This window comes from Peromyscus eremicus, chromosome 13, assembly GCF_949786415.1.
Source record: "Peromyscus eremicus chromosome 13, PerEre_H2_v1, whole genome shotgun sequence".
In the NCBI taxonomy this organism is placed as follows: domain Eukaryota; kingdom Metazoa; phylum Chordata; class Mammalia; order Rodentia; family Cricetidae; genus Peromyscus; species Peromyscus eremicus.
Window position 1 is genome coordinate 26,490,635 of NC_081429.1, and position 26,587 is coordinate 26,517,221.

The following is a 26,587-nucleotide window of genomic DNA, read 5'->3' on the forward strand; positions in this document are numbered from 1 at the left end:
TTAATTCTTTCTTGGTAAATAATGTTAACCTCCTAAGAAGTGAAAGAGAATGTGCACAGCTGGGCGTGTTGGAGTATGGCTTTAGTTCTAGAACTCCGGAGATGGGGCAGGACTGAGACCCTGGGTCCTAGTTTGGGTTCTGTTGCTGTGATGAACACCACGACAAAAGCTATTGGGGAGAAGAGGATTTAATTCGATGGAGCTAGGTCAGGAACCTGGAGGCCGGCAGTGAGGAGGCAGAGACCATAGTGCTGTTTAACAGCTTGTTCCCTGTCTTAGTTAGGGTTGTGTGAAGAGACACCATGACCACAGCAACTCTTAGACAGGAAAACACTTAACTGGGGCTGGCTTACAGTTTCAGAGGTTTAGTCCATGATCATCGTGGTAGGAAACATGGTGGCATGCAGGCAGGCATGGTGCTGGAGGAGCTGAGAATTCTACATCTTGATCTTCAGGCAACAAGTGGTCTGAGACACTGGGCATGGCTTAAGCACATGAGACCTCAAAGCTCACCCCAACAGCAACACACTTCCTCCAATGAGGCCACACCTCCTAATATGCCACTCCCTTTGGGGGCCATTTTTGTTCATATTACCACATTCCCTATGGTTTACTCAACTACCTTTCTTATATAGCCCAGGGCCAAATGCCCCACCCCCTGGGGAGCACTGCACAGTGAACTGGGTCCTTCTACAATTGGCAATCAAGAAAATACCCTGCAGACATATCCATAGGCCTGTCTGATGGAGGAAATTGCTCAATTGAGGTTCCTTCTTCTTAAGTGTCTCTAATTAGAACACCATGCCCATTAAAAAAAAGGGGGGGGGAGAGTGCAATCATCTAAACACTATTTATCTAGTCTTCTTACTAAGAACATGGTGGAGCCATCTAATACACTTAAGCTGGAGGACACTGGCTCTCTAAAACAATGTACTTCTACACGTGTGAAGAATTCATTTGAGTGTGAATTGCCTTATAACGAGAAGCTAAAGGTGTATCCGAATGCAGATGACCACGGTCAGTCTATACTGAATGTATTTCATCCTGCAAGAGTAGCACAGGCATAAACACCTGACCCAGCAGGTTGAATTTTTCAAAACACTGTTTGCTATTAACTCTTAAGAAACACACACTGGGACTACACAAGCAACCATTTGGCAAAGGATGGAGGAAGGCACAGAACCAAGCTATTAATTTCCTGGGCTACCGGTACCCCACAGGCTGCTACATTCCCTTAAGTAAGGCCACTGCTATCACTTTTAGCCAGGCATGGTGGTATATGCTGGTAATTCCGGCACAAGGGGCAGAGTGGGGGTGAGCACACCAAGTCTGAGGCCAGCCTGGCCTACATAAAATTACAGTGCAGGCAGGACTACACAGGACTATATACTCAGTACACACACACACACACACACACACACACACACACACACACACAAAACTATATACTCAGTACACACACACACACACACACACACACGACTATATACTCAGTACACACACACACACACACACACACAGGATTATATACTCAGTACACACACACATACACACACACAGGACTATATACTCAGTACACACACAAAACACACACACACACAGGACTATATACTCAGTACACACACACACACACACACACACACAGAGGACTATATACTCAGTACACACACACACACAGGACTATATACTCAGTACACACACACACACACGCACACACACAGGACTATATACTCAGTACACACACACACACAGGACTATATACTCAGTACACACACACACACACACACACACACACACACAGGACTATATACTCAGTACACACACACACACACACACACTCACACACACTTTAGGGCAATGGAATGGAATGACAACACACATGCTTAGCATATGTGGGATTCTAGGTAGGTTCAATCTTCAACATGAAAAAATGAACAAGACAGGACTGATTAGCTAACAAACTGATTTTTATCATATAGCATACAGACAACATATTCACATAAAATGCAATAGATTCATTTTTAGAAATATTTTGGCTTTTAGAGATAGCTCAGCAGTTAAGAGCATGGGCTGCTCTTCCAGAGGATCCAGGTTTGATTCCCAACATCTACAAGGCAGCTCACAACCATCTGTAACTCCACTTCCAGGGGATTCCAACACCCTCCACAGGCAGTGTATGCCCATGGTGCATGTGGGAGACCTGCTCCCACTTTTACCCCAGGGTACTCTTGAGGAGGGAGAAGTGAGAGACATTTAGATAGAAATATAGAGGGAAGAGAGGCAGATAGAAACACAAGATAGCTCAGGAGGGCCTGGATCCTTATCCACCGGCCCCTTCTGTCTCTTCTAAAGGGCTTTTTAAAGGAATGCCAAGGGGCAGGGCAAAAGATCTCCCCTTGCTAAATCAAAGCATACCGCACATCCAAGTGCAGACCCACGCACGTGGTCAAGCAATCCTCTAATGCGGCTCTTCTGGGCAAAGCAAGCTCAGATCTCACTAGGAAACTTTTGTGGGCCTCCACAGGTGCACAGATACGCATGCAGACAAAAACATCCACACATAAAATTAAAATTTTAAAAATATTTTCACTTATGTATGGATGCTGTATGTACCCATTTGTGTGGGTGCCCGGGGAGGCCAGAGAATATTTCTGGAGCTGGAGTTACAGGTACTTGTGAAAGGCTGAGGGAGCCAAACTCTAACCTCTCAGCCATCTGCCCAGCCCCTTGAATTACTCTTTCTGTTACAGCTTTGGGAGAAACAGCCTCCCTGCCTCCGCTAGTTCCTCAGTCTCACAGGATGATGGCCTCTCTTCCCCAGCTGTTCCCTCCTTCTGCCTCTGTGGTGGCTCCGTCTTTTGCACAGCTGTGTCCGATCATTACAGCAGTCTCCTGGAATCACTCGGCACAGGCTGCCTCACTCACCCAGAAATAGGGTCTTTGTGAACATTCATAGAGGCACGGCTTGCATGTGTGCATCCCTGATGTAAAATCACTGCCCATTCGTTGATTCCATTTCACTGTGACAAACAAGATTAAAGATGGCGACTTGCAGTTCCTGCCTTGGCACAGGAAGTATAACGCCCTGACTTCATAGTGCCAGTGTATCCAACAACTCCACACAAAAATACAGGACTCTCCTGCTTTCTTCAGCAACATTACTTTCAAGGATACAAACGTTAGAGCCAAATCTAAGACTTCCTGAAATTTTAACTTTGCGTAGGTTAAAACCAGCTGCTGAAATCTCTGTAACCGAACAAGAGCAAGAGAAATCAGCATCTGCATTTTGGCATTCAGGGTAACACACTTCCTCTGTCCACTGTACTGCTGTCTTGTGCACACATCACCAAGCACTTCATTCCTATCTTGAAGTTTCTCACGATGGGTGAACGAATGTAAACAACATTGAACACTCTTGGGTATTGAAAGCTTCTCTGTTTACAAGAATATGGAGAGCAGTTTCTGGGTCTTCATTTACCACCTCAGAATCTATTTCATCAGGATGGAGTACAGCATTCAAACTGTTTTGTGTTTTTGTTTTGAGACAGTCTATGTAGTTCTGGCTGTACCGGACCTCACTTCATAGACTAGGCTGGCCTTGAACTCACAAGTGCTGGGATCCAAGATGTGCACCACCACACCCAGCCTCTGCGCTGTCTTCACTTGTGGTCAGTGGTCCAGCTAGCACTGTGAAGAACTTTCTCTTGAAAGTTGCTTGTTGGCTTGCTCCTTCGCTTCCTCCTGCGAGCCTTGTTCTCGAAGGATTATCATTTCGTGTGCTTTTATCTGTCATCCCTTCCTCCACTGCAGTGTTCAGATTCTTAACATTTACACTTGTCTTACCACTCTGATTATCTACAACTGGGAGAGACAAATCAAGGGAAGGATTCACAAACCCAGGAGACAGTCCTGTATTCACCACACCATTTACAGGTTTGCCACCCAAAACCATATTGGGTCTTCTTTACTTCATTTAATTGTTCAGTACAATCACCAAATGCTTTAATAATTCCTTTATTCACTCTTTTTGTGTTCTGCTCTCATCCCATCCAGTAAGCAGTGAGTTAGCTTCTGGCTGGTTACTAGCCTTTAAGCCCTGCCACTTTTTTACAGACCCAAGAGCTCTCTAGGCATCAGTTTCCCTTCTGGTCTCTTGGATCTCATTAAGAAACCGAATCAGGACTAAAGTAAGTGGGCCTGGAGGCTCAAGGTTTACTTCTGAAGGTTCTGTGAGTGCCAAATCAGGTCGGCTGTATTTTCACAATCATTCCAGACACTTTCAAGTCTTTTAGTAGTTCTTAATCACTGGTATTTGTGACAAATTCTGCACAACTTCGTTGAGGACACATGTATTTCCCAAATGACTGAGTCCTCACAGTTACCTGGGATTTTCATGGAGGATTTTCTTTAACCATGCTTTCCTTTTTTCTCCTGCTCCTTTTTCCTCCTTTCCTAATTCTTTATTTTCAAGTTCTATGTGTCTATTACTTTTCTCTTCTGCTTCCTCCTCATATTTCTCTCTCTCTTTTGCTGTCCATCTTCTAGTCTTGGCAAATATTCCATTCCACATTCACCAAAGCTTTTTTTCAAATTCCTTTGCTCCAACCCCTTTCTAAGAGTCTAAAGAGTCAGAGAATCCTCTACTAGAGGATTGCTGTGTGGGGACTTTACAGATTGCTTACCAATACAAAATGACAATTTGCAGAAAGGGTGCAAGTAACTGCCTCCTTTGGTTGGCCTGAAGCTGGCCATCAGCTCTCATTCCTCCTCATGGCAGAGAGCAACGCCAAGGTTAATTTTTAAAACATTTCCAGATCTTCTAAGACAGGGTCTCACATAGCCTTGAACTTGGCTGTGTATCCAAGGATGGCCTTGGATCTTGATCTTCTGGCTTTCAACTCCCAAGTATTAGGATTATAGGTAGGAGTGCTCCTCCACAGCCAGGAAGCCAGTCTTCACTGTAACTACTTCTACTATTGTTATCTTGTTTCTTTTTTCAACAATGCAAATATTGAGCCAACAATACAGAAGAGTTGTGTCAATACTTCTAAGATAGCTTATACAGAACTTTGAATTTCAATTAAGGATAACACTAATTTGGGAGGAGAAATGATTGTTTATTAACCTTGCTGCATAATCAGAAAGGATTAAAAACACACACATTTCCTGGGACTGAAAACTGTACCAAAAGTATTCCTTACAAAATAACGTCACAGATCAAAAGTCTTGCACTTACAGAGACATACATAGTGTATGTTAATAGACAGTTGAAATGTTTATACAACAGCTTCCTAACAAACTCTTATTGCATTCTCGTATGTTTTTAACTTCTTAAAAATAGTAGTAAAAAATTAGAAAATAATGTAAATGTAGAATTAAAGCTGAGGCTATAGTTCTAGTTATTAATAAATTCAGACAATACTTATAAAAATCAATGCCGCTGCATATCTTACTTATGTACAGGATACACTCTTTAGGCTATCCTATCATCATCAATTTATTTTTCCATGTATTTGAACATTCAAATTTCCAGACACCTGTGCTTTCTCCATTTTAATGCAAAATTCAACTTTCCACACATATTTACAATTAAATATCTAGCTCTAGAACTTTCCATACACAAAAGACAAAACGTGTTTGTTAAATAAGTTCACAAAAGAGCAATAAAAAAGGTTGCTTTGAAGAAACAGTTCTGACATAGTCATGATTATGCTGAGAAACAGGAGGTTTATCTGTCTTCAGTGCCAGCTTGACCATCACAGGTTAAGAGTGTACATCTGTAAGCCAACCAACAAAAGACACAATGACTGGAATCATTCCAGTAAATCTGTATTGCCCAATGAGATTCTGCAACTGAACAGCTGCTTCCAGGCCCATCTGGAGAAACAGTAAATTCTTGCCAGGATTCTTGCACTGTCTTCAGTTTGGTACGTCACCTTTTGGTCTTCTGAAAGAGATAAAGAAGAAGGCACTCTTAGTGAGCCCGGTGGTCTTTATTCCCTACCGCCTCTCATACATTGCTTCAGTTACAATCCTGATTGAAGCAGAAAAACAAAACCATGATTTATATACCTGTGACTTCCTTTCCTAAATTCCCCGATCACTTCAGAATAATTAAATATCACACGGAACTATGCTCTAACTCTGATCCTTAGTATAAACAATACAATCTTTAATTATTTAGTAATCATACATATCTCATATGCACACAAAAATCAGTAATTAGTGTATGTCATGTCTGTAGTATGCATGAACAACTTGAATTAATTCTCGGAGCACTCTAACCTGAGATAAAAACTACAGACTGTTTACTCCCTCACTGCTGCTCAGAGAGCTGGCTGGGGATGCAGGTGAGTACAGAAGGCTTGCCTAGTGTGTGAGGCCACGGCCTCGGTGCCCAACAGCCTCAGCTGTTCTCGGACTGCCCCATCTCTCACTCTCCTTCCCTTCACGTTAATGCAGCAATGAATGCCGTGAATGCCTTGGTACAGATGTGTTGTTATGCAATACAACTAAATACCAAATTTTCCAATGACAGTACCTCCAAACAAAGAGAAACATTTTAAAGAAACTGCTAACTTATGATTACAAAAGCATCTACATTTCTGTATTTTATTTAGTGTGTGTGGATGTACATGCCTGAGTCACATGTGTGTATCACATGCACACAGGATTGCAGAGATCAGGAGAAGTGTCTAATCCCTTGTAACTGGAGTTACAGACAATGGTGAGCTATCATGTTGTGTTGGGAACTGAACCCAGATCCTCTGCAAGAGCAACTGCTCTTGACCACCAAGCCATTTGCTGAATGAAACCCTATCTCTTAAGTATAAACTAAGACTCATGCTCTTTCACATTAATACCCCTGAAACCCAGACAGCCCTCAAATACCATGGTTAAGGTACAGTTGTGTAATGTTTCACAGAATAAACAGTGTTTCTTCTAGCCAGTGACACACTGGGGCTGATGAAACATGATATGGGATTTCTGTTAAGAGCTAGCTTAAGCCGGGCGGTGGTGGCGCATGCCTTTAATCGCAGCACTCGGGAGGCAGAGCCAGGTGGATCTCTGTGAGTTCGAGGCCAGCCTGGTCTACAGAGTGAGTTCCAGAAAAGGCGCAAAGCTACACAGAGAAACCCTGTCTCGAAAAAAACCAAAAAAAAAAAAAAAAAAAAAGCTAGCTTAACAAGTAAACAAGTAAAAAATTACAAGCACATAGATATGTATTTATTATTGTTCATTTTATGGATGAAATCTGACATTTCAATACTGTTAAGGATACTTTGGGCCAGCAGGTAACATGACAAGTAACTTGAGTGTCATCCCCAGGGCACACACACTGGAAGATGGCTGAGCCTCTGCAAACTAGCCTCCGACTTCCCCAAGCAGACCATGGAGTCCAAGCTAAAACTAATTTAAAATACACAGCTTCAAACACTCTCACACTGACAAAAACTGAGAGGAGGGCAGGCTGAGAGTGGGATGAGGAGTCCCTAAGGAGTCATTCAAACAAATTTTCCTTTTGTCTAACACAAAGGCTGCAAAGGGAGGAGCTTCCACCCACACCTTTTACTCTGACACCACCAAGTCAGACAAGGACGGCTACTTTTTACATGTGTTTATGGATTAAAGACCACACTGACATTTACATTCCTCCCTTGATATTACGTAAGAGCATCACGATGCCTCTTTGCATCTTCCATCAGACACTGTGCTGGGTGCTCAACAGATCTGTGCTCTTTCATTCATTCCAGGAAATTACTTTATCCATGATACATTTTCTTCCTTCAGGGTTCCTAGTTGTCTGAATTAGTTTTCAGTGTCTCCCAACTCTTCATGGTTTCCCTGCTTGTCACTGGAGTTCTTAGACGCAATTCCTGTCTCCTAATTTGTCATCTTTTTTTTTTTCCTTCTTCTTCTTGGTTTTTTAAGACAGGGTTTCTCTGTGTACTCTGTGAACTCACTCTGTAGACCAGGCTGGCCTAGAACTCATGGAGATCCACCTGCCTCTGCCTCCAGAGTGCTGAGATTAAAGCCACGCTCCACCACCACCCAGCGTGTTCCTGAGTTTTAATAACGGCTGTGCTGCTAGTTCTTTTTCCTCTCCTGTTGCTGACTCCTCTCACATGACGACTCTGGATTGTATTGTTACATTTAAGAAAGGGATTGTTGCTGGCTTAGATTTCTTCTGCTGGTATAGAAACAGGACTGTTTCCCCACTGAGTGTCTTCGGAGTGAGAACTGGAAGCGACATAGGGCCAAGCAGGGTCATGAGGCTGCAGGCTTTGCTTCCATTCTGGCTGAAGAGTCAGTTCCCAACAGATGGTTTCTAGGAGAAACACCAGACAGGGTTCTCTGTGCTCACACAGCAACCGCACCAAGGCTTCCCCATCATTATCTAACTGTGGTGGCACGGCAGTGCCTAGGCATGGAGCCAGAACCAAGTACTCCTTATCTAACTGTGGTGGCACGGCAGTGCCTAGGCATGGAGCCAGAACCAACTACTCCTTATCTAACTGTGGTGGCACGGCAGTGCCTAGGCATGGAGCCAGAACCAAGTACTCCGGTGTCACTAGTGCACAGCTGCTGCCCCCTCTCTTCTCAGCCTGCTCCCATTACCCCTTGTGGCTGGGATGACCTTTAGAGGGCTCTCTCTATTAGGCTGTTTCCCATTTCTAAAATATTTCCTGACCCCTTGGCCTCTAGAATATTCCACCCTTGCCTCTCATCGTATTAGTCAGGAAACTTTACTTGAATTTAGGCAGTATAAAGACAGTTTCAGGCATAGAAAGGCTCCATTATTTTTTGGCACATTTTTTTTTTTTTTTTTTTTGGTTTTTCGAGACAGGGTTTCTCTGTGTAGCTTTGTGCCTTTCCTGGAACTCACTTGGTAGCCCAGGCTGGCCTCGAACTCACAGAGATCCGCCCGGCTCTGCCTCCCGAGTGCTGGGATTAAAGGCATGCGCCACCACCTCCCGGCTATTGGCACATTTTTTCCCTAAGGAAGTTATGACAGAAAGACTCAGAACCAAGGCATTCAACCTAAGAGCAGTCTGCCCAAGATACAGCCAAGGAAGCCCACAAGTACCAGCACTAGCTTGGAAGGAGGAGGATGCGATCAAGACGTAATGGTAAAAGAAACAAGAAATGCAACTAAAAGCCAGAAAAATTAGCAGCAGGAAGCAGTCCAAATAACTAATAGAATAAAATTTAGGAAGATTTTCAGAATGACAGAATACAGAAGACATTTCCATCTGATGTTTGGAACATTGACTAGTAACCTATGTATAGGTCATGACATTAGGATCATGTAGCTGACAAATTTGCCTAGTTCTATCTAAAGCTGTTAAAAGAGTCCATGTTATTTTATTTTTTAGATTTAGTTATTTTATGTGTATGAGTGTCTTGCCTGCATGGATGTATGTGTCCCTACATGCATGTACGGTGTCTGTGGAGGTCAGAAGACATCGGATCTCCTGGAACTGGGGTTACAGAATGCTGTGAGCTGCCATGTGAGTGCTGGGAACCAAACATGGGTCCTTTATAAGAACAACAAGTGCTTTTAACTGCTGGGCCATCTCTTCAGCCCCAGAAGTCCATTAAAAAGAAAAAAGAGGGAGGGACTGGAGAGTTGGCGCCATGGTTAAAAGCATGTGTTGTTATTTGCAGAGGACCTGGGTTTGGTTCCCAGTACCCCATGGTGGCTCACAACCATCTGTAACTCTAATTCCAAGGAATCTGATTTCCTCTCTGGTTATCTGAGGGTGACCAGGCAAACCTGGTGCACATACATGTGTGCAGGCAAAACACGTATACACACAAAAAAATAAATAAAACTTTAAAAAATGGAGGCAACAATAGGATGATACTTAGAGGCCACCTCTCAGGGATGAAAAAGATGCACAAGCTTATTACTGTAAGCTCTTTGGATACCTTTACTGTCCAACGCAGAAGCTATACTTGCAATGTTAATAGTTCTAATTGAGATTAAGTATCGTGTGAATTTCAAAGACCTTGCATGAAAACAAAATGTAAATAACTCATTAATAATTTTAACACTGAATCCAGGCATGGTGGTGCATGTCTTTAATCCCAGCACTTATGGGGCAGAGGCGGGCAGATCTCTGTGAGTTTGAAGACAGAATGGTCTACAGAGTGAGTTACACGACAGCCTGTTCTACATAGTGAGACCCTATCTCAAAAATTAAACTTTTTCCACATTGTTTACATGTGTAAACAATATTTTGGATATTTACGTGGCTTATGCTACATAGTACACTGTGAGTCTAAACCTTTAACTTTTATGCATGCATGACTTTGAAGGTAATACACTACCATCATAACTACAACCACTAACAACAACTAAAATAATTTTAAACCTTATCTCTTCCAGATTACTATAAAATCTTTCTGTGGGGGGCGGGGACTGAGATAGGGGTGTTTCACTTAGTAGTATTCCAGACTGGCCTCAATCTTCAGATTCTCCCACCTCATCCTCCTGAATACTAAGACTGAAGACAAATACCATTAACGTAAGCTTCCAGGATGGTGCCAACTTGGCTGTACCCTAGGGAAAACGATGGAAGCAGTCACTCAGCTTTCATCACATTCAGTTCATCCAAAAGATAGATCCCTCAGCTGAGAAAAGATGACTCCAAGTATCATTAGAACCAAACACTGTGTCTGAGGAAGAGTTAATATAATAGCACGTGTCTTACTACTTTCTGGGTTGCTAAGACTGAACAGTGAATTCAGGTGTGGCAATGTGATCTTTTCATTGTGAATCTTCCCAGTTAACTTTTTACCTTGTCATCTAGTACCACCGACTATTACTTCCCATATCCATTACTTTCTTAAGAGTGGTGAAGTCACTTTGTCTTTATGAAATTTGTATACCTTATCCTTAGGAAAGAACTTTGGCCAAGTATCTTTTCTTCCAATGCAGTATCACGTGCTCTTTCCTCTGTAATCATACCAACCCTGCGTGGATGACTCCTTCCCCTGCTCACTTTCTGCTTTAGTGCCTTTTCCTGACCACTGTCTTGTTTTATCTCTATGTTCTACCAGCTTACCATTTTCTCTCCTTTTACACAGCAAAGCTGACTTTGCAAATGATCCTTCTTTTGCAGAGGACTGAGGAACATGACAGGGGTAGGAGCCTGGTCAGTTTACTTACGGAGCAGCAACAGCACAACTAAATAGTCAAAGATTTGCTGAATATGCAGCAGGTAGAGAGCATAGGACACCAATTCCAAAGACCACAAGTCTCAGGGAATTTAGGGTTGATATGAGAATGTTACTCAAATCTTTATATAAAAATTCACTGCCACCCTATTCTTCGGTGGGGCAGTGTCCTGGCTAGTTTTCTGTCAACTTGACACAAGCCAGTCATCTGATAGGAAAGAACCTCAATTGAGAACATGCCTCCATAATATCCAGGTGTAGGTCATTTTCTTAACTAGTTATTGATGCGGGAGGGCCCGGCCCATTGTGGGTGGGGCCAACTCTGGGCTGGTAGTCCTGGGTTCGATAAGAAAGCATGCTGAGTAAGTTGAGGAGCAAGTGAGCAATCAGCACTCCTCCTTGGTCTCTGCATCAGCTCCTGCTTCCAGGTTCCTTCCTGCTTGAGCTCCCGCCCTCACTGATTTTGATGATGAACTGTTATTATGGAACTGTGAGTGAAATAAACCCTTTCCTCTCCAATTTGCTTTTGGTCATGGTATTTCACCACAGCAACATTAACCCAAAGACAGGCAGCTTTCTAAATCTAATTAAAAGAGGATAGCTCTTACTACCAAGTAAGGTTGCCAAAGGCTCTGTTGGGTTTTTGATGAATTACTAAGTATTTGATTGACCAAATCAAACATAAAACTTTAAAAGTAACTTAATTTACAAATGATTATGCATATTACTATTTAGAAAACTGGTGATTTCATTATTAGAGTTCAGTATGCTGAAACTTATGCCAAAACATAAAAGCAACTTCATTCTATAGTGACTTTTAATAGCAGAAAAACAATTAACACTTCCAAGCAGTAAATTACCACTAAGAAAATTAGATTTCCTAAGAGAACATAATGATTCTGTGACTTCATAATACAGAAGCACCACATGTTCTGCCCTACCGATACTGGATCAAAACCAGGAGGGAGCTCACACACACCAGGCAAGCAGTCTACTACTCAGTTATCATCCCACACATGCTTTTGTTTTAAAAATGCTCATTCTACCTCAGGAGATTTAGAAATAAAGCTATAATGACTTTAAAGTACAATGACACAGATCTTTCGCAAACTAACCAATGATAATTGGGTCACAATATGCTCACCTATTTTGTCTAGTAGATTCTCTTCTCATTCTTTTAGCAGGAATTGGACACTCTGTCAACTCAATCTTTGCTGAGTGACAAAATGAGTCATTGCACTTCCGTGTAGGAGTCATACCTGTGAAGAAAATGTAAAAGAATGGAACAAAAAGCAAATATAAACTTGTGAAAAGGAACTAACAATACCAAGAATCCTGACTACTTGGGCTGATTAGTTTTTGTCAACAGACATCAACTAGAGCCATCTGGGATGAGGGAACCATAACTGGGGAATTGCCTCCATCAGAATGGCCTGCAGATATGTCTGTGGGGCACTGTCTTCATGTGGGAGGGCCCAGCCCACTGTGGGTGGTGTCACCTCTAGGCAGGCAGTCCTATGTTATATAAGGAAGTAAGCTAAACTTGCCATGGGAAACAAGATGGTAGGTGGTGTTTCTCCATGGCCTCTCCTGCCCTGGCTCCCTGGATAACCGACTGTAAGTTGACACAAACCCTTTTCTTCTCAATTTGCCCTTGGTCAGGTGTTTATCACAGCAATAGAAACCTTAACTAAGACACTAGTCTCCTGGAAAGAGAACAGTTTTAAGCACTTATCAGACAGCCTGGCAGTTAAGAAATCAGTTCATTTGCATTCTCTTTTTACAGTTCGACTCCTCATTTATTGTCAAACAAAAAGTTAACAGAAAGTAAATATATACCGAGTTTTTGCTCTATTAGTTTCAGACTTTTTTCCTGTTCATCAAGTTCTTGCTTTTTCTTCTTCATGTCAGGAGTGTGAAGGTACTGTAACTGACTAGTCAAGTCCTTGTTCACAGAACTCAGCTTGCACACAGCAGTGCGGTACTGTTGAATAAGATCTGCAAAGAAGTCAATGTCAAAGAAGCTAAGGTCATACCAAATCCAAGTTTTAGAAAAAAGAATTACCATCACTGAGTAACCTATGAGGAATGCCTTTTAAAGTCATGAATCACTCAATGAAAACGAACAAGTACAGTTGAGACAATACATGACAGTTACATTTTAATTTTCTTTGACTGAATTTATTTCTGTCAGGAAGGAATTTTCAATTACCACCTTTCACTCTTTCTTTTATTTTCATTCTTTGCAGTTCTAGGGATAGAACTCAGGGCCTCGCACACATTAGACAAATGTCACACCTAGTATTTTCTATCTGAAAGTGCTTGGACATTCTCACATCCTCTGACAAAGTGTTCCACATTACTCAACACAGATAGTCAGAGAAGAGGTGAAACACAAGAGCACTAAAGACTGTACCGTCAGAAAAGCACTATTTCCCTGATTTGTAATAAAACATCGAATCAACTCTAACTGCAGAGACGCCACTCCTCACGCACTTTCTTAGTACATAAGAGTTCTTTTTGTATGTGTAACTTTCGCCAGGCAGTGGTAGCACACGCTTTTAATCTCATCCCACACTCTGAAGGCAGAGAGAGGCAGGTAGATCTCTGTGAGTTCCAGGACAGCCAGGGTTACACAGTGAAAGCCTGTCTTGAAAAATAAAAAATAAAAAAATAAAAATTACCCCCCCCCCCACAGCCCCAAGTGAAAGACACCCACAGGCAGCCTGATACCTTGAGGCACCAGAAGGGCACCATTACAATGAGCAAATCTATGGTGGAGAAATGGGAGAGAAGCGGAGTGGTTCATGTTCTGTGGAGACAGGTGGAACTGAAGGAGTGGAGGTGCTGAGGAACGGTGACATTCAGGCCTGGGCTGTTGCCAAGGGCCATGTCGGGTCCATGGCCCAGGTCTGTGTTGATGTCCATGGCTTCTGTTTCCACAGAAGGCTGTGCAGATGCTCAGGGTCTGAACAGCCACCTGAGACCATGTTGGTGTCTGAGAGCCATGCTGCTACCAGGGCCATACTCATCTGGGTAGCCTGCACTGCCACGGTGACATCTAGGCCCAAGCTGCTGCTGAGGGCCATGTCTGGACTTGTGGTAATGCCTCAGCTGGGGTCTGTGTTGATATTTGTGACCCCTTTACCATTAGGGGCCATGTGAAATCCGAGGGCCATGCTGAGCTGGCGCTGCCTTTTGTTGGCCCTGGGAGATCTGGCCCTGGCTCTCACTGGCTGCTGCAATGGGAGATCTGGCCCCACCCCTCACATGGGAGGTCTGATCCTGATGGCATAGGCACAGGAGAGCTGGCTCTGACCAATCAGCTACTGCCCAGGCCCACATCCAGTGCTTTGAATTGGCCTACCCCAATATCTACCTATGACCTGCTGGCTGGAATGTGCATGAAAGAACTGGTCCCATGGAACCATAGCTGCAAGATCTCCATGACTTGAAGCAACAGCAGCGTATCTGAGTTTTGGTGAGGGTCCAGTATTGATGGTGTACCAGAAACCAGAGGCCTTGAACCAAACCAATGACTCATTATAATGAACATTTACAAGTAAAGCCGTTTGGACAAAAGCGTATAATGTGTGACACACCACAGTTCCCAATGACACTAAGATGAGTGATATGATGGAGAGATAGCAAAGTCAGAGGACTGTTTAATTTTTTGCTTTGTTTTTCTTTGGGGGAGGGGCACCGAAAGAGTGAAAGGCAGATGTGAATGGACTGGGAGGTAGGAGGGACTGGGGTACCTGGTGTGGGATTCACAGGGAATCACTAAAAAAATGTTTAAAAAATGAGACACATGTTACAATAAAACACCAATTAAAGCCTTTAAAAACATGATTGGTACTTGTCCTTTCATATGTTCTGCATGCATATAAATATATACATACACACAGTTAAAGAATTTTTAAATCAACGCAGTATGTTATTAACCTTACATATATGAGTAGAGCACATCTTTAATAAATATAATTTTTTCTTCTCAAAGGTCCACAGAGATGGCCATACTATGAGAGTGATCTCCATATAGTAAATTTCTAAGAATTCCGTAAATAGAGCACCTCTGTGTTTTTAAAGTTTTGTAAGTCATTCTGTATGCTGACGCCACTGCCATAAAATGCAGTCTCACAGATTGAGGTTAGTTAATAAAGCTGTTTTGTTAATCCACTGTCTCTGATTGTTTTCTATCAGTTTCCTCAGATGTTCACTTATTTTTTAAATTGCAGATTTTAAATTTTAATTTAATTGTATTATCCTGGGTTACAGAAAGTTGTTTTCATACAAATATAGACTACATTGGAAATATCCTGCTCTATCCCCTGCTATACTTTTTTCCACCTGTCTCCCTCCCTTAAGTTCCTTTGGTTCCTCATGGACTCTTTCGTTTCTACTTTCTCGTTATCTATACCCATATGATCTATGTGGCTGTATCTAAGTCTACAACTCACAAAAGAGAGGAAACAGTATTATTTTCTATGACAGACTGATTCGCTTCATTGTCTCCAGTTGACTCTATTTTCCTGCAAATGACATGACCCATTCTTCTCCACTGTGCGAGTGAACCACATTTCATCCATTTATTTCTTTGGTCAATGGACACGTAGTTTGGCTCCATAACTTGGCTACTGTGAAAAGTGCTACAATGGCAGGCAACTGTCTTTTATATGCTAATGAAGTCTTTCGAATAAATCTCCAGGAGGAGTGTTGGGTCATATGGTAAGTCTATTTTTCCTTTTTTCATTTTTCCTGACTGAGATGGATCTTAATGTAATTTTTAGTTACATTTCAGAATAATTTTTGTATATATCATTGACATAATAAGCAGATGTATAACTCTTCTATGATTTTTTTCAACTGCTGTTTTTAAAACTGTCAAGGCTAAAGTAGTATCTCAAAACTGGATGCTATCCCAGTTTAATAGCTGAATAAATAATGGTCTATTTGCACAATGAAATACTATTCTGAAATGAAAATAAATCACAGCTACTGACATACACAACACAGAATGAATAAAAGCAGATACAAGGTGTGTATTCTAAGATTCTATTTACATATAAAGTACAAAAACAGGCAAAAGTAACCTATGCTAAGTAAAGAAAGTCATGTCATGTGGGGACTTGAAGAGAAAATGAGCAGTTTTCTGTAGAGCTGATAATAGTCTACTCATTTTAATTGTGTGTGGTGATTCAGATTAAACACATCAGTCAGGTGCTCTACCACTGAATCACATCCCCAAGCCTTATTTTTCATTCTTATAAGTATGCTGTTCTTTTACTAAAACTTACCATTTCCATGTTTGCAAAATGTGTATTTTTCTATGTTTGGATTATACATTACTACAAGAACAAAAATGTAGCCTGGGGTAGTGCCTCATCCTGTAATCCCAACACTTGGGAGATTAAGGCAGAAGAATTACCATAAAATCTAGGCAAGCCTGGGCTACATGATGAGTGTCAAGCCAGCTGAGGGCAACAGAATAAAAATGGCCTCAACCAAACCAAACCAAACCAAACCAAACCAAACCAAACCAAACCAAACCAGCAAAATACACAATGGAGTATCAATCAATGTTACCAGGAAAGGAAACTCAACCATTTCCTATAGTGGATAAGCCCTGCCCTCATGTTAAGTGAACAGACATTAAAAGGTTATCTAGAACAGTCAATTTCACAGAGAATTCCAAGTAGAATGATGACAGCCAGGGGAAGGGATGGGAAGATGCTAAATTTCGGTCCTGCAAACTTGTAGTTTGAGAGACAGATTGTATAGCATGTTAAAGTATTTAATGCTATAAATTGTGCAGTGAAAACAGTTAAGATGGGAAATGTTATGATACCTGTAAAAAAGGCTAAAAGTCAGAAATTACTGTGTCGTAAAATTAGATAGTCAAGCACATTATAACTTCATAAAATAAAAGCAGGACTACATAGGGTGATGACATGCAGGGACTTCCTGCTGAGTATATATGCACTTCAGAGCAGACACAGATGATAATACATTGGCTGACTTGAAGGAGGGGCAACTGGGAGACAAGAGAATAGAAGTGGCGGAAGGGTCCATATCATATACTTTAAGAAAAAAATATGTTTTGGGATAGGGTTTTGTTATTTGACCCAAGCTAGTCTCAAATTCATAGGCTCAAGTGAGCTTTCCTGCCTCAGCCTCCTAAGTAGTCAGCGCAGGCACATGCTACCACGGCTGGCTCAAAAACTCTTCACTATGGACTGAGACAAAAACAAATGGTTATCTGATAAATGTAATTCAATGAGGCAGAATATTCTTGAATACACAGTAAAAAAGACACAAGTAAGTACTCTAGTTACTCCCTAGACTATTGCTCTCTTGTAATAAATAATTCAATAAAGGAAGGAAGAAGGGAGCACATTTCAACTACTTGACATAAGGTAGATTGTTTTCTAAGAACAAACAAGTTTTATATTGGTTACTGGTTAATTTGTGACATTACACTCTGACAACATAAGCCCTTAAAGAGAATGTTAAAATCAAATTAAAAATTGCATTTAGATAAACATTCAGCTGGGACTGTAGCTCAGTGGTAGAATATGGTGAAATTTTATTTGTGCTGAAATGTGATTTTATTTGTATGTTAATAAATAAAGCTGCCTGGGGATCAGAGCTAATAGCAAGCCATTTAGCAGAAGTCTGGCAGTGGTAGCACACGCCCTTGATCCGATCACATGGCAGGCAGAGTCTGTGTGTTCAAGGACATAGCCAGTTTGGAGACACACGCCTTTAATCTCAATACCAGGTCATGTGGTTGGGTTTACAACCAATGAGAAGGCAGAACAGAAAGTCAATAAAAATACAAACACACAGGAAGTAGGTCTCTTTCTCAGGGGAAGGATGGCAGCGGGTGGTAAGAAGATGGTCTCAGCTTTTGGCTACTGCTCTGTGATCTCTGGGCTTTTAACTCTGCATTTGGCTCTGTGTTTCTTATTTAATAAGACTGTTTACAATTACAGCTACAGTAGAATGCTTGCTCAGCATACCTATGACCCCCCCCCCCCAGGTTCAACCCTCCTGCACTGAAACAAAACAAAACAAAAAGACAAATAACAAGGACTCCTCAAGAGATAATTTTATCATCGAAAAAAAAAAAAAAAAGAAAAAAGAAAAAAAAAAGGTATCTTCTGGAGCTGGGGTTGTGACCTGGTGGGCAGAGTGCTTGCCTAGCATGCAGGAGTCCTCAGTTCAGTCCCCAACACCACAGATACTGGGTGTACAGTGATAAATGCCGACAATCTCAGGACTGAGGGGTGGAGGCAAGAGGGTCAACACACTCAAGGCCATGCTCGAGTATATGGTGAATTCCTGCCAGCCTGAGATACATAGACTGTCTTGAAACAATGACAAATACACAAACTAGACCAAACCAGTCCACATTTAGCTTACCTATTTCTTTCCCCAAGATCACACACTGCTTTGGTACTGGAGCTCCGAAGACCATTCCCCGAAGTTTGTCCATTGGAGGAGCTTTATTCTGAAGCCCCCCAAACTTTCCATTACTTCTGATACGATCTCCATCTCTAGTCAGTAATGTGGGACAGTGTGTGATTTTAACAACCTATTGAAGGTAAACAGAGGAAGAAACTGACTCCGTGGTAATGCATGCCTTTGATTCCAGTACTCAGGAGGCAGAGGTACATAGGTCTCAATAAGTTTGAGGCCAGCCTGGTCTACATAGTGAGTTCCAGGACAGTAGGGCTCTGTAGAGAGACAATGCCTCCAAAACAAACAAACAAAAACCCAATAAATAAGCAAGCAAGTAAAGAAGTAAGTGACACAACTGGGGTAGTGTCTTCACAAAAATAATAAGCTAATGGTGTCTAATAAATAAAAAATAAATAATAAATACACCGGGGGAAAGTCCACAGACAAGTAGAGAATCCGATTAGTTTTCAAATACTAGCTTAAACTACAATGGTGAGAAAGGGGTCAAGGATTAAATTCCCCCAATTAGTGAGAATAAAAATATCTCACTGGATGCGGCATTTCCTGATCTCTAAGAGTGTCTTCAGTAATTCTTCTTATAAACATTTAACCTCGCAAAATGATCACAAGTATGTACACTCAAATAGTCTTATGAAATACTAACATGTCTCAGTAAGTTACATAAATTGCAGCACATCCACACAATGAAATAGAATACACACATTAAAAAGTGATGGGGGGGCTGGGGAGATGCAGCAGCGGGTAAGAACTTTTTACCATACGAGCATAACATCCACATAAAACAGCTAATGGGGTTGTACTCACAACCCCTGCTGCTGAGGTGGGAGGCTGTGGAAACAGGATAATCAATGGGATTTGCTGATCAGCCAGCCTACCCCCTGGTCCCACCCCCCAAAAACAAGTTCCAGGTCCAATGAGACCCTGTCTCTAGAGAAAAGCTGAACAGTAATTACAGCACTATATCTAATATCTTCCTCTGGCCTGTGCACTGGAATGTACACACCCCACCCTCAAGTGTGACTGAATAGTACTGTAATTTACCACATTACAAATATCTAACATTAAAGCTTAAGTAGTATTTGGATTATATAAATAAAATATTTACATAAATTATATAGAATTTATAGAAGTAAAATTACATCTTAAAAAAAAATATAATTCCAGAGGCACTTCATATACGCCTTTCCAGAAAACTGGCAGTTTTATTTATTTTTGTCTCTATTAATTAATTAATTGAACATGGTATTAAAAAAAGCCTAAAATGCAACAAAATGACTAAAGTAATCACTTATTTCTGTTTTGTTTTGGTGTGTAGTTTTACCATGCGTCCAAACTGGTCTTAAGTTCACACTCCTCTGCTGAGGGCTAGGACTACAGACATATGCTATCATGCTTGGTTTAGTTGAAAAAAATCTTGTACTAATGAAGAATTTGCAGATTTAAAATTACTTGCTGTGGTTGTTTAAAAGAAAATGTCCCCCAAAGGGAGTGGCACTATTAGGAGGTGTAGCGTTGTTAGAGTAGGTGTGGTCTTGTTGGAGGAAGTGTGTCACTGTGGGAGTGGGCTTTGAGGGCTCATATATGCTCAAGCCACTCCCAGTGTCAGAGACCATTTCCTGTTGCCTGCAAGATGTAGGACTCTCAGCTACCTCTCAAGCATCATGCCTGCCTGCATGCTGCCATGTTCTGCCATGATGGTAATGGACTAAACCTCTGAACCGTAAGCCAGCTCCAATTAAATGTTTTCCACTTGCAGTGGTCATGGTGTCTCTTCACAGCAATAGAAACTCTAACTAAGACAATTGGTTTTGTAAAAGAAATAATTATCATTTATTCTTGTTTTTTATTTGGATTTATATGCTTTCTAAAGGTAAAATATAAAAGGTAGAAACTGGAGTGGGGGGCTGTAGAGATGGCTAAGCTTTGTGAAGAGCACTGGCTGTTCTTCCATAGAATCCAGGTTCAATTCTCAGGACCCACATGGCAGCTCTAGTCCCACGGGATCTAATACCCCATTCTGGACTACTCTGGGATCGGGCATGAAAGTGGTGCACAGAGAAACATGCAGGCAAAACATCCATCACACAAAACAGACAGACAGACAATAATGGGGGCTGGGGAGATGGCTCAGTCAGCAAAGTATGGCTACAATGGAACTCAAGTTGGGGTTCCCAAGACTAGTCTAAGAGGCCAGGCACAGAGGCACACATCTGTAATGACAGCATGAGGACGGCAGAGGTGGGCTGTTGGGACTTTCTGGTCAGCTCTGAAACAACTGAGGAAGATATCTGTCAACATCTGTCCTCCATATACACATGCACACATGTGCACATACATAGAAATACCACCCATTTATCAATGCTCAGGCAGTTTTAAGGATTTATCATCACATTCAGTAACAAACACCTAGCTTATTATGCCCCTCTTAGAGGATTAACAATATGGGAGGGGACAGTTATAAGCTTATCGGGCTTTCTTTTGTAACAATTGGAAAATACCACTGTCTTTTTTTTATTCAATTTTCATGATCCTACCTCACTGTACTATTAGCAACAAACATACAGTCAGGAGCTCAAGTTCTAAGAGTGAACAAGTTTACTGAACAAAAATGGAGATTACTTATAACTGCTGGAGAGACAGAAAAGGAGTAAAATCAATAACGAGTTGAAATGTTAGTATAAATACCACGAAAAATTTTAAAAAAGAAAAATAACAAAGCTACTGAAATTTAACAGTTACTAAGATATTGATAAATTACATATAATATAAATATAATAATACATTATAAATTATAAATGACTTAGTCAAATAAAATTTGGTAGAGCCAGGAAATGGTGGCGCATGTCTTTATTCCCAGCACTTCGGAGCAGGGGGAGGCAGATCTCTGAGTTCGAGGCCAGCCTGGTCTACAAAGTGAATTCCAGGACAGCCAGGGCTACACAGAAAAACGCTGTCTCAAAAAACAAACAAACAAAAAACCCTAATTAAGACAAAAGCCTAGGAACCCCAAAAGATGTTTGTTAGGTAACAATTCAAAACACATCCAACTCCCTCCTCCAGAGATGTGAAGTGCTTTGTGAGCACAGCTGCCTACAAAGGTGCTGCTAAGTGTGTTTTCTCAAAGTCATTAGGCTAAAGCCCATCATGCACTTGGCTCTATAATCTAGTGGTTCCTAACTTGTGGGTCATGATCCCCACTGGTCACATATCAGATATTTATATTATGATTCATAACAGTAGCAAAATTGCAGCTATAAAGAGGCAACTAAATAATTTTATGGTTGGGGTCCCCACAACCTGAGGAACTGTATGTATTACAGAGCTGCAGAATTAGGAAGGTTGGGAGCCACTGCTCTAACTTGATGATGTGGTCTTTAGATAAGAAACACTATTTTTGAGCTAGGTTTGTTTCACGGTACATCCTTGGCTGGCCTAGAACTCACTATGTTGCCCAAAAGATGAATGAATAAAAAAATCTGGTACATACATAAGATGGCATGCTATTTAGCTCTTAAAAAAAAAAAAAGGAAAGCACAAAATTTGCAGAAAAATGAGTATGCTTAAAAAGAATGCAAAATATTAAGCAAGGTCATCCAATCAAAGAAAAAAAAAAAAAACAAAACACTCACATGTTCTCCCTTATATGTGTATCCTTAGCCTACAATGTATAAACAAATGAACATATGGGTCTAAGAACAGCATGTATAAGGGAAAAGAAAGGGTAATGTGCATAAAAATGAAACTAATCGTGAAAGTATAAAATCCAAAACTAAGCTCCAAAGCTTGGGAGCGCTGTTCTGCGAGTTCACTGAGATGCACAGACTTGAGTCTGGGCAAAGGCTTGCTTAAGTGGCTATGTTAATCTAGTTGTGTGATTTTTTTTTTTTTAAATTTCCCAATTCTTTACAATAAAATGATTAAAAAAAATAAATGAAGTACATACCTCTCTTCTATAATGATTGGCTGCATCTAGATTATCCAAAATAATGGTGTCTCCTAACAGCATACCAAAAACTAAAAACATCAAAATATATAGAATTAAATATTGATGAAAGTAGTATTTATAAGAATGTAATTTTTCATAGTTAACATTTTATAAATTTATATCACAAATGTAACAGTTGAACAAAATGAAGTCATTACAATGTCTTTTACCTGTTTCACAATGTTCAATATTGTCTGGGAATGTTAACAAATCTCGGGCAAAGACTGGATCTCCAAAAGGTTTAAAATGTAATTTACCATTTCGGTAATGAGGTAGAGGTCTAAATTAAAAAAAACAAAACAACAAGAAAGTACTAAACAAAGCATACATAACTATTTAAATTCAAAAAATACACTAAGAAAAACATAATGAATACATGTACATTATGTGACACATGTGACCCACCTACCCCAAATAATATTCCTAAACGACCATGTATTCTCTTTAGAAATGAAGATTTGCCATATAAAGTATCTGCTTCAGTGTCTCTCTTGAGAATCCAGCAAACAGCACGTGCTATGTACTATAGTCCTATTCTTACATGTTTCTCTCACTCTCTTATACTTGTGTTGAAATCTATGTGCACACTTTTAATCTCAGCACTTGGGAGCCAGAGACAGAAGGATTTATAGAAAGTTCCAGGACAGCCTGGGATACACAGAGAGACTCTATCTCAAACAAACAAAACAACAACAAAAAGAAGTGAAATAAGAAAAAGAAGTGAACTACATCTTCTCCAGAGGGAATGTAGGGTTACTAAACAGAAATAGAGCCAACATTCTAGAGTAAACTTTAATCCTGCACATCAATTCATGCTTGCCTATATCAGGTTTTAATATTTTTATAATTTTAAGAATTTAATACATGCAACATATTTTTATCACATTCACCTCTTACCACTTCCTCTAACTCCTCCCAGATCCATCTCCCTGCCTACCTCCTCTTTTTTAAATAATTCACCAAGTCTGATCTGCGCTGCCCATATACTCATGAGTGTGGGACTATCCACTGAGCATGGTCAACTTACCAGGGGCCATACCCTTAAAGAAAACTGACTGTTCCTTCTCAGGTGCCATTAATAGTCAATAGGTCCTCAGCTAGGGGTGGATGCTCGCGAGCCCCTTCCTCCTCCATGCTAGAATGCTGACTGGCTTGATCTTGATCTTGTGTAGTTCTTGCGTATAAGCACAATGGTCCTCAGGTGTGTGTGTGTAGACCAGAGGAAAAGGTCGAGCAGCTTCCTCAATTATTCTTCATTTTATTTTTTGAGCAGATCTATTTATTGAACCTGGAACTCAATGATTTGGCTAGACTATCTAACCAACGAACTACAGGGATCCTCCTGCCTCTGTCTCCTGAGCAATGGGATCATAGATGTGGGTGCCACACCTGGTTTCCAGGGGGTGCTGGGAGTCGGAACTCCGTTCTTTAGGGTAGTGCGATGAGCATTTTATTGACTGAGCTATTGTCTCTCCAGCATTTGCCCCACTGGGTCTTCAGCAATTACTAAGACAGAGGAGGCTTTCCTCAACAGAAAAGTTTTCTCATAACAAGTATCACCTTTAGGGTTGGAGAGAGAACTCAGTCAGTAAAGTATATGCAGTTTAAGTATGACAACCTTGGTATGGCGCCATGAATTAATAATCCCAGTATTGTGGGGTGTGGCAACAGTTGGATCTCTGGAGCTCACTGGTTAGCCAATCTAGCAGAATCTTTGAGCCCCAAAGCCAGTGAAACTGTCTCACAAACAAGGTGAATGATTCCTGGTCCACCTCTGGCCTACATACATATACATGCACACACATGTGCATGTGTACTTGCATACACCTGAAAACACCAAGTATTACCCTTATCAACACAGTTCTTTTGATGTGTTGATTTCCTATGCTGTCTAAAATGAGTATCAATTTAACAGGAGTGTGGTAGGTAATGGCTTGTAATGGGTGTGAGTTAGGATGGGAAGGGAAAGTAGAAACTCAAAATAAAAGTCTGTTATGTCAATAAAATCACATCATTTAAATCCACAGTCTTACTGAGAAGGTAGTTTAACTTGTATTCAGCATGTGTGAGGCCCTAGGTTTGACCCCAAGCACTGCAAAACAACAAAGTAGACAATGAATATTACTTTCTTTTTTTTTTCCTAACCTTTTCCAATCTGGAAGAGTTTTCCTATAAATAGAATCAAGAGGCAACACCTGCTGACGACCTTGAGTTTCATCATAGATAGAGCGTGCAGCATCAGTGGTCAGGGTGACCACACAATCCATGTCACTTGCCAGATGCCAAGAGATAACCATTGCAGCTCGATCATCTTCAATTTGTGCGAGATGTGCGATCTGAAGCCATTTTAATAAAAACATACAGAAATTAAAAAACAAAAACAAAAAACATAGTTTTTGAAAGTCTTACCATTAGAGAGCAACAACAAAAAAGAACCCCATCTGAAGCATGACTAAAAGAAACATCAGCCAAGTGTGTTGGCATCCACCGTAATCCCAGCAACTGGCAGGCTGAGACAGGAGGATTCTAAAGGTTAAGACTAATTCAAGCTACACAGAAAGAAAAACAAAACAAATACAAACATAAATAGAAAGAAAAACAAAGCTGTAGACATTTACACTGACTAGAATCCATTAAACTGTCTATTCTGTTAAAATTTTAGAAAAATTTTCTATATATTAACCAACAGTAAATTTGCAAAATAAGCAAATAATGACGCAAAATTTGTCAGCTAATTAAATATACACTTATTTCACATTTCAATGTCTATAATAGGGAAGATCTTGGTAATCACAAAGTACACTTAAAGATATGCAATACAAAGTTTCAAGATTCATTAAGCATATTATTTAAAATACCTTTCTAAGAATTGTTGCTTTATTAGGAATTAGAATAAATCATTTTCTTACTTACAAATACTTGCCTGTGGTCACAAGCATTCCTGCTACTATTGGGATACTACGGCCACTTCTAAAACCTCTGCATTGTGTTGGTATAAATCAGGCCTACCATTTATTCTCATAGAAACAAGGCTTTTATTTCACTACAGACACATCATAGTATCTACCCTAGTTTTCTAATTTACAAGGTATTAATGGGAAAAAAGTAAGAAAATAGACATGCTGCCTGGGGGTAGCTCAGTAGCAGAGTGCTGTCTAGTGCATGAACAGCCCCAATTCAGTCCTCAGAATTGGGTTCAGAGGGAGGACAGACATATTTTAAACAAAGTAAGGTAACAAGAATGTACTATTTCTTAAAAAGCTTAAATCACAAACCTTTCCCAAAACATCTCCACTGCGTTTAGTGTAGTTTGGAAGAGTACATGATCTTCTGGGCTTTTTTTTAAGTTCATTTTGTTCTGTTATCTTTTTTTCCAAAAGTGCTTCAATGTGAGGTATCTGTAATTAAAGAAAATTTATCTACAAGGTCAATTGTTTTTTATAACAGGCAGCCCAGGATAGAGAAAAACCAGTAATTTGGAGTACTTGAGAAAGTCGTTTTTTTTCTTCTTTGTGTGTGTGTGTGTGTGTGTTTGAGTGTTTGAGACGGGGTTTCTCTATGTATCTCTGGCTGTCCAGAAATTCGCTCTACAGGCCAGGCTGGCCTCAAACTCACAGAGATCTGCCTGCTTCTGTTTCCCAAGTGCTAGGATTAAAGGTGTGAGCCACCACTGCCCAGCTAAAAAGTTATTAAAATAGGCACTATTTTATAAGCAACAAAACTATAGTTAATAGTGATGGAAAACTCCTATCATACGCCCATTAAATATTTATCAGGGATACTGGGTCACAAACTGAAGACCATGTCATGGTAGGAAAGTACTCGATCACTAAGCTATCCTCTCAAGGATAGAAAGCTTTTTTTGAGGAGGAAAAGGGGCAATGTTGACATTTATGTTAGACTCTTACACATCCTAACCTCACACTCACACCT

At 40.7% G+C, this 26,587-nt stretch overlaps 1 protein-coding gene and 1 pseudogene across 1 annotated transcript in view; both read right to left on the reverse strand.

The window, feature by feature from the left end:
• Positions 1 to 2,040: 2,040 nt before the first annotated feature.
• LOC131923652 (ubiquitin carboxyl-terminal hydrolase 16-like) lies at positions 2,041 to 4,990 on the reverse strand (annotated as a pseudogene).
• A 548-nt stretch (positions 4,991 to 5,538) lies between these two features.
• Smchd1 (structural maintenance of chromosomes flexible hinge domain containing 1) overlaps positions 5,539 to 26,587 on the reverse strand; it is a 138,979-nt gene continuing 117,930 nt past the window's right edge. The window contains exons 41-48 of the mRNA XM_059278617.1: positions 25,930 to 26,052; positions 24,800 to 24,990; positions 22,825 to 22,934; positions 22,613 to 22,683; positions 18,610 to 18,781; positions 13,024 to 13,182; positions 12,329 to 12,443; positions 5,539 to 5,947 (exon numbers count right to left, since the gene is read on the reverse strand). Of these exons, the coding sequence (XP_059134600.1) occupies positions 5,920 to 5,947; positions 12,329 to 12,443; positions 13,024 to 13,182; positions 18,610 to 18,781; positions 22,613 to 22,683; positions 22,825 to 22,934; positions 24,800 to 24,990; positions 25,930 to 26,052 (969 nt within the window). The 3' untranslated portion in view covers positions 5,539 to 5,919. The remainder of the gene's footprint in view (positions 5,948 to 12,328; positions 12,444 to 13,023; positions 13,183 to 18,609; positions 18,782 to 22,612; positions 22,684 to 22,824; positions 22,935 to 24,799; positions 24,991 to 25,929; positions 26,053 to 26,587) is intronic.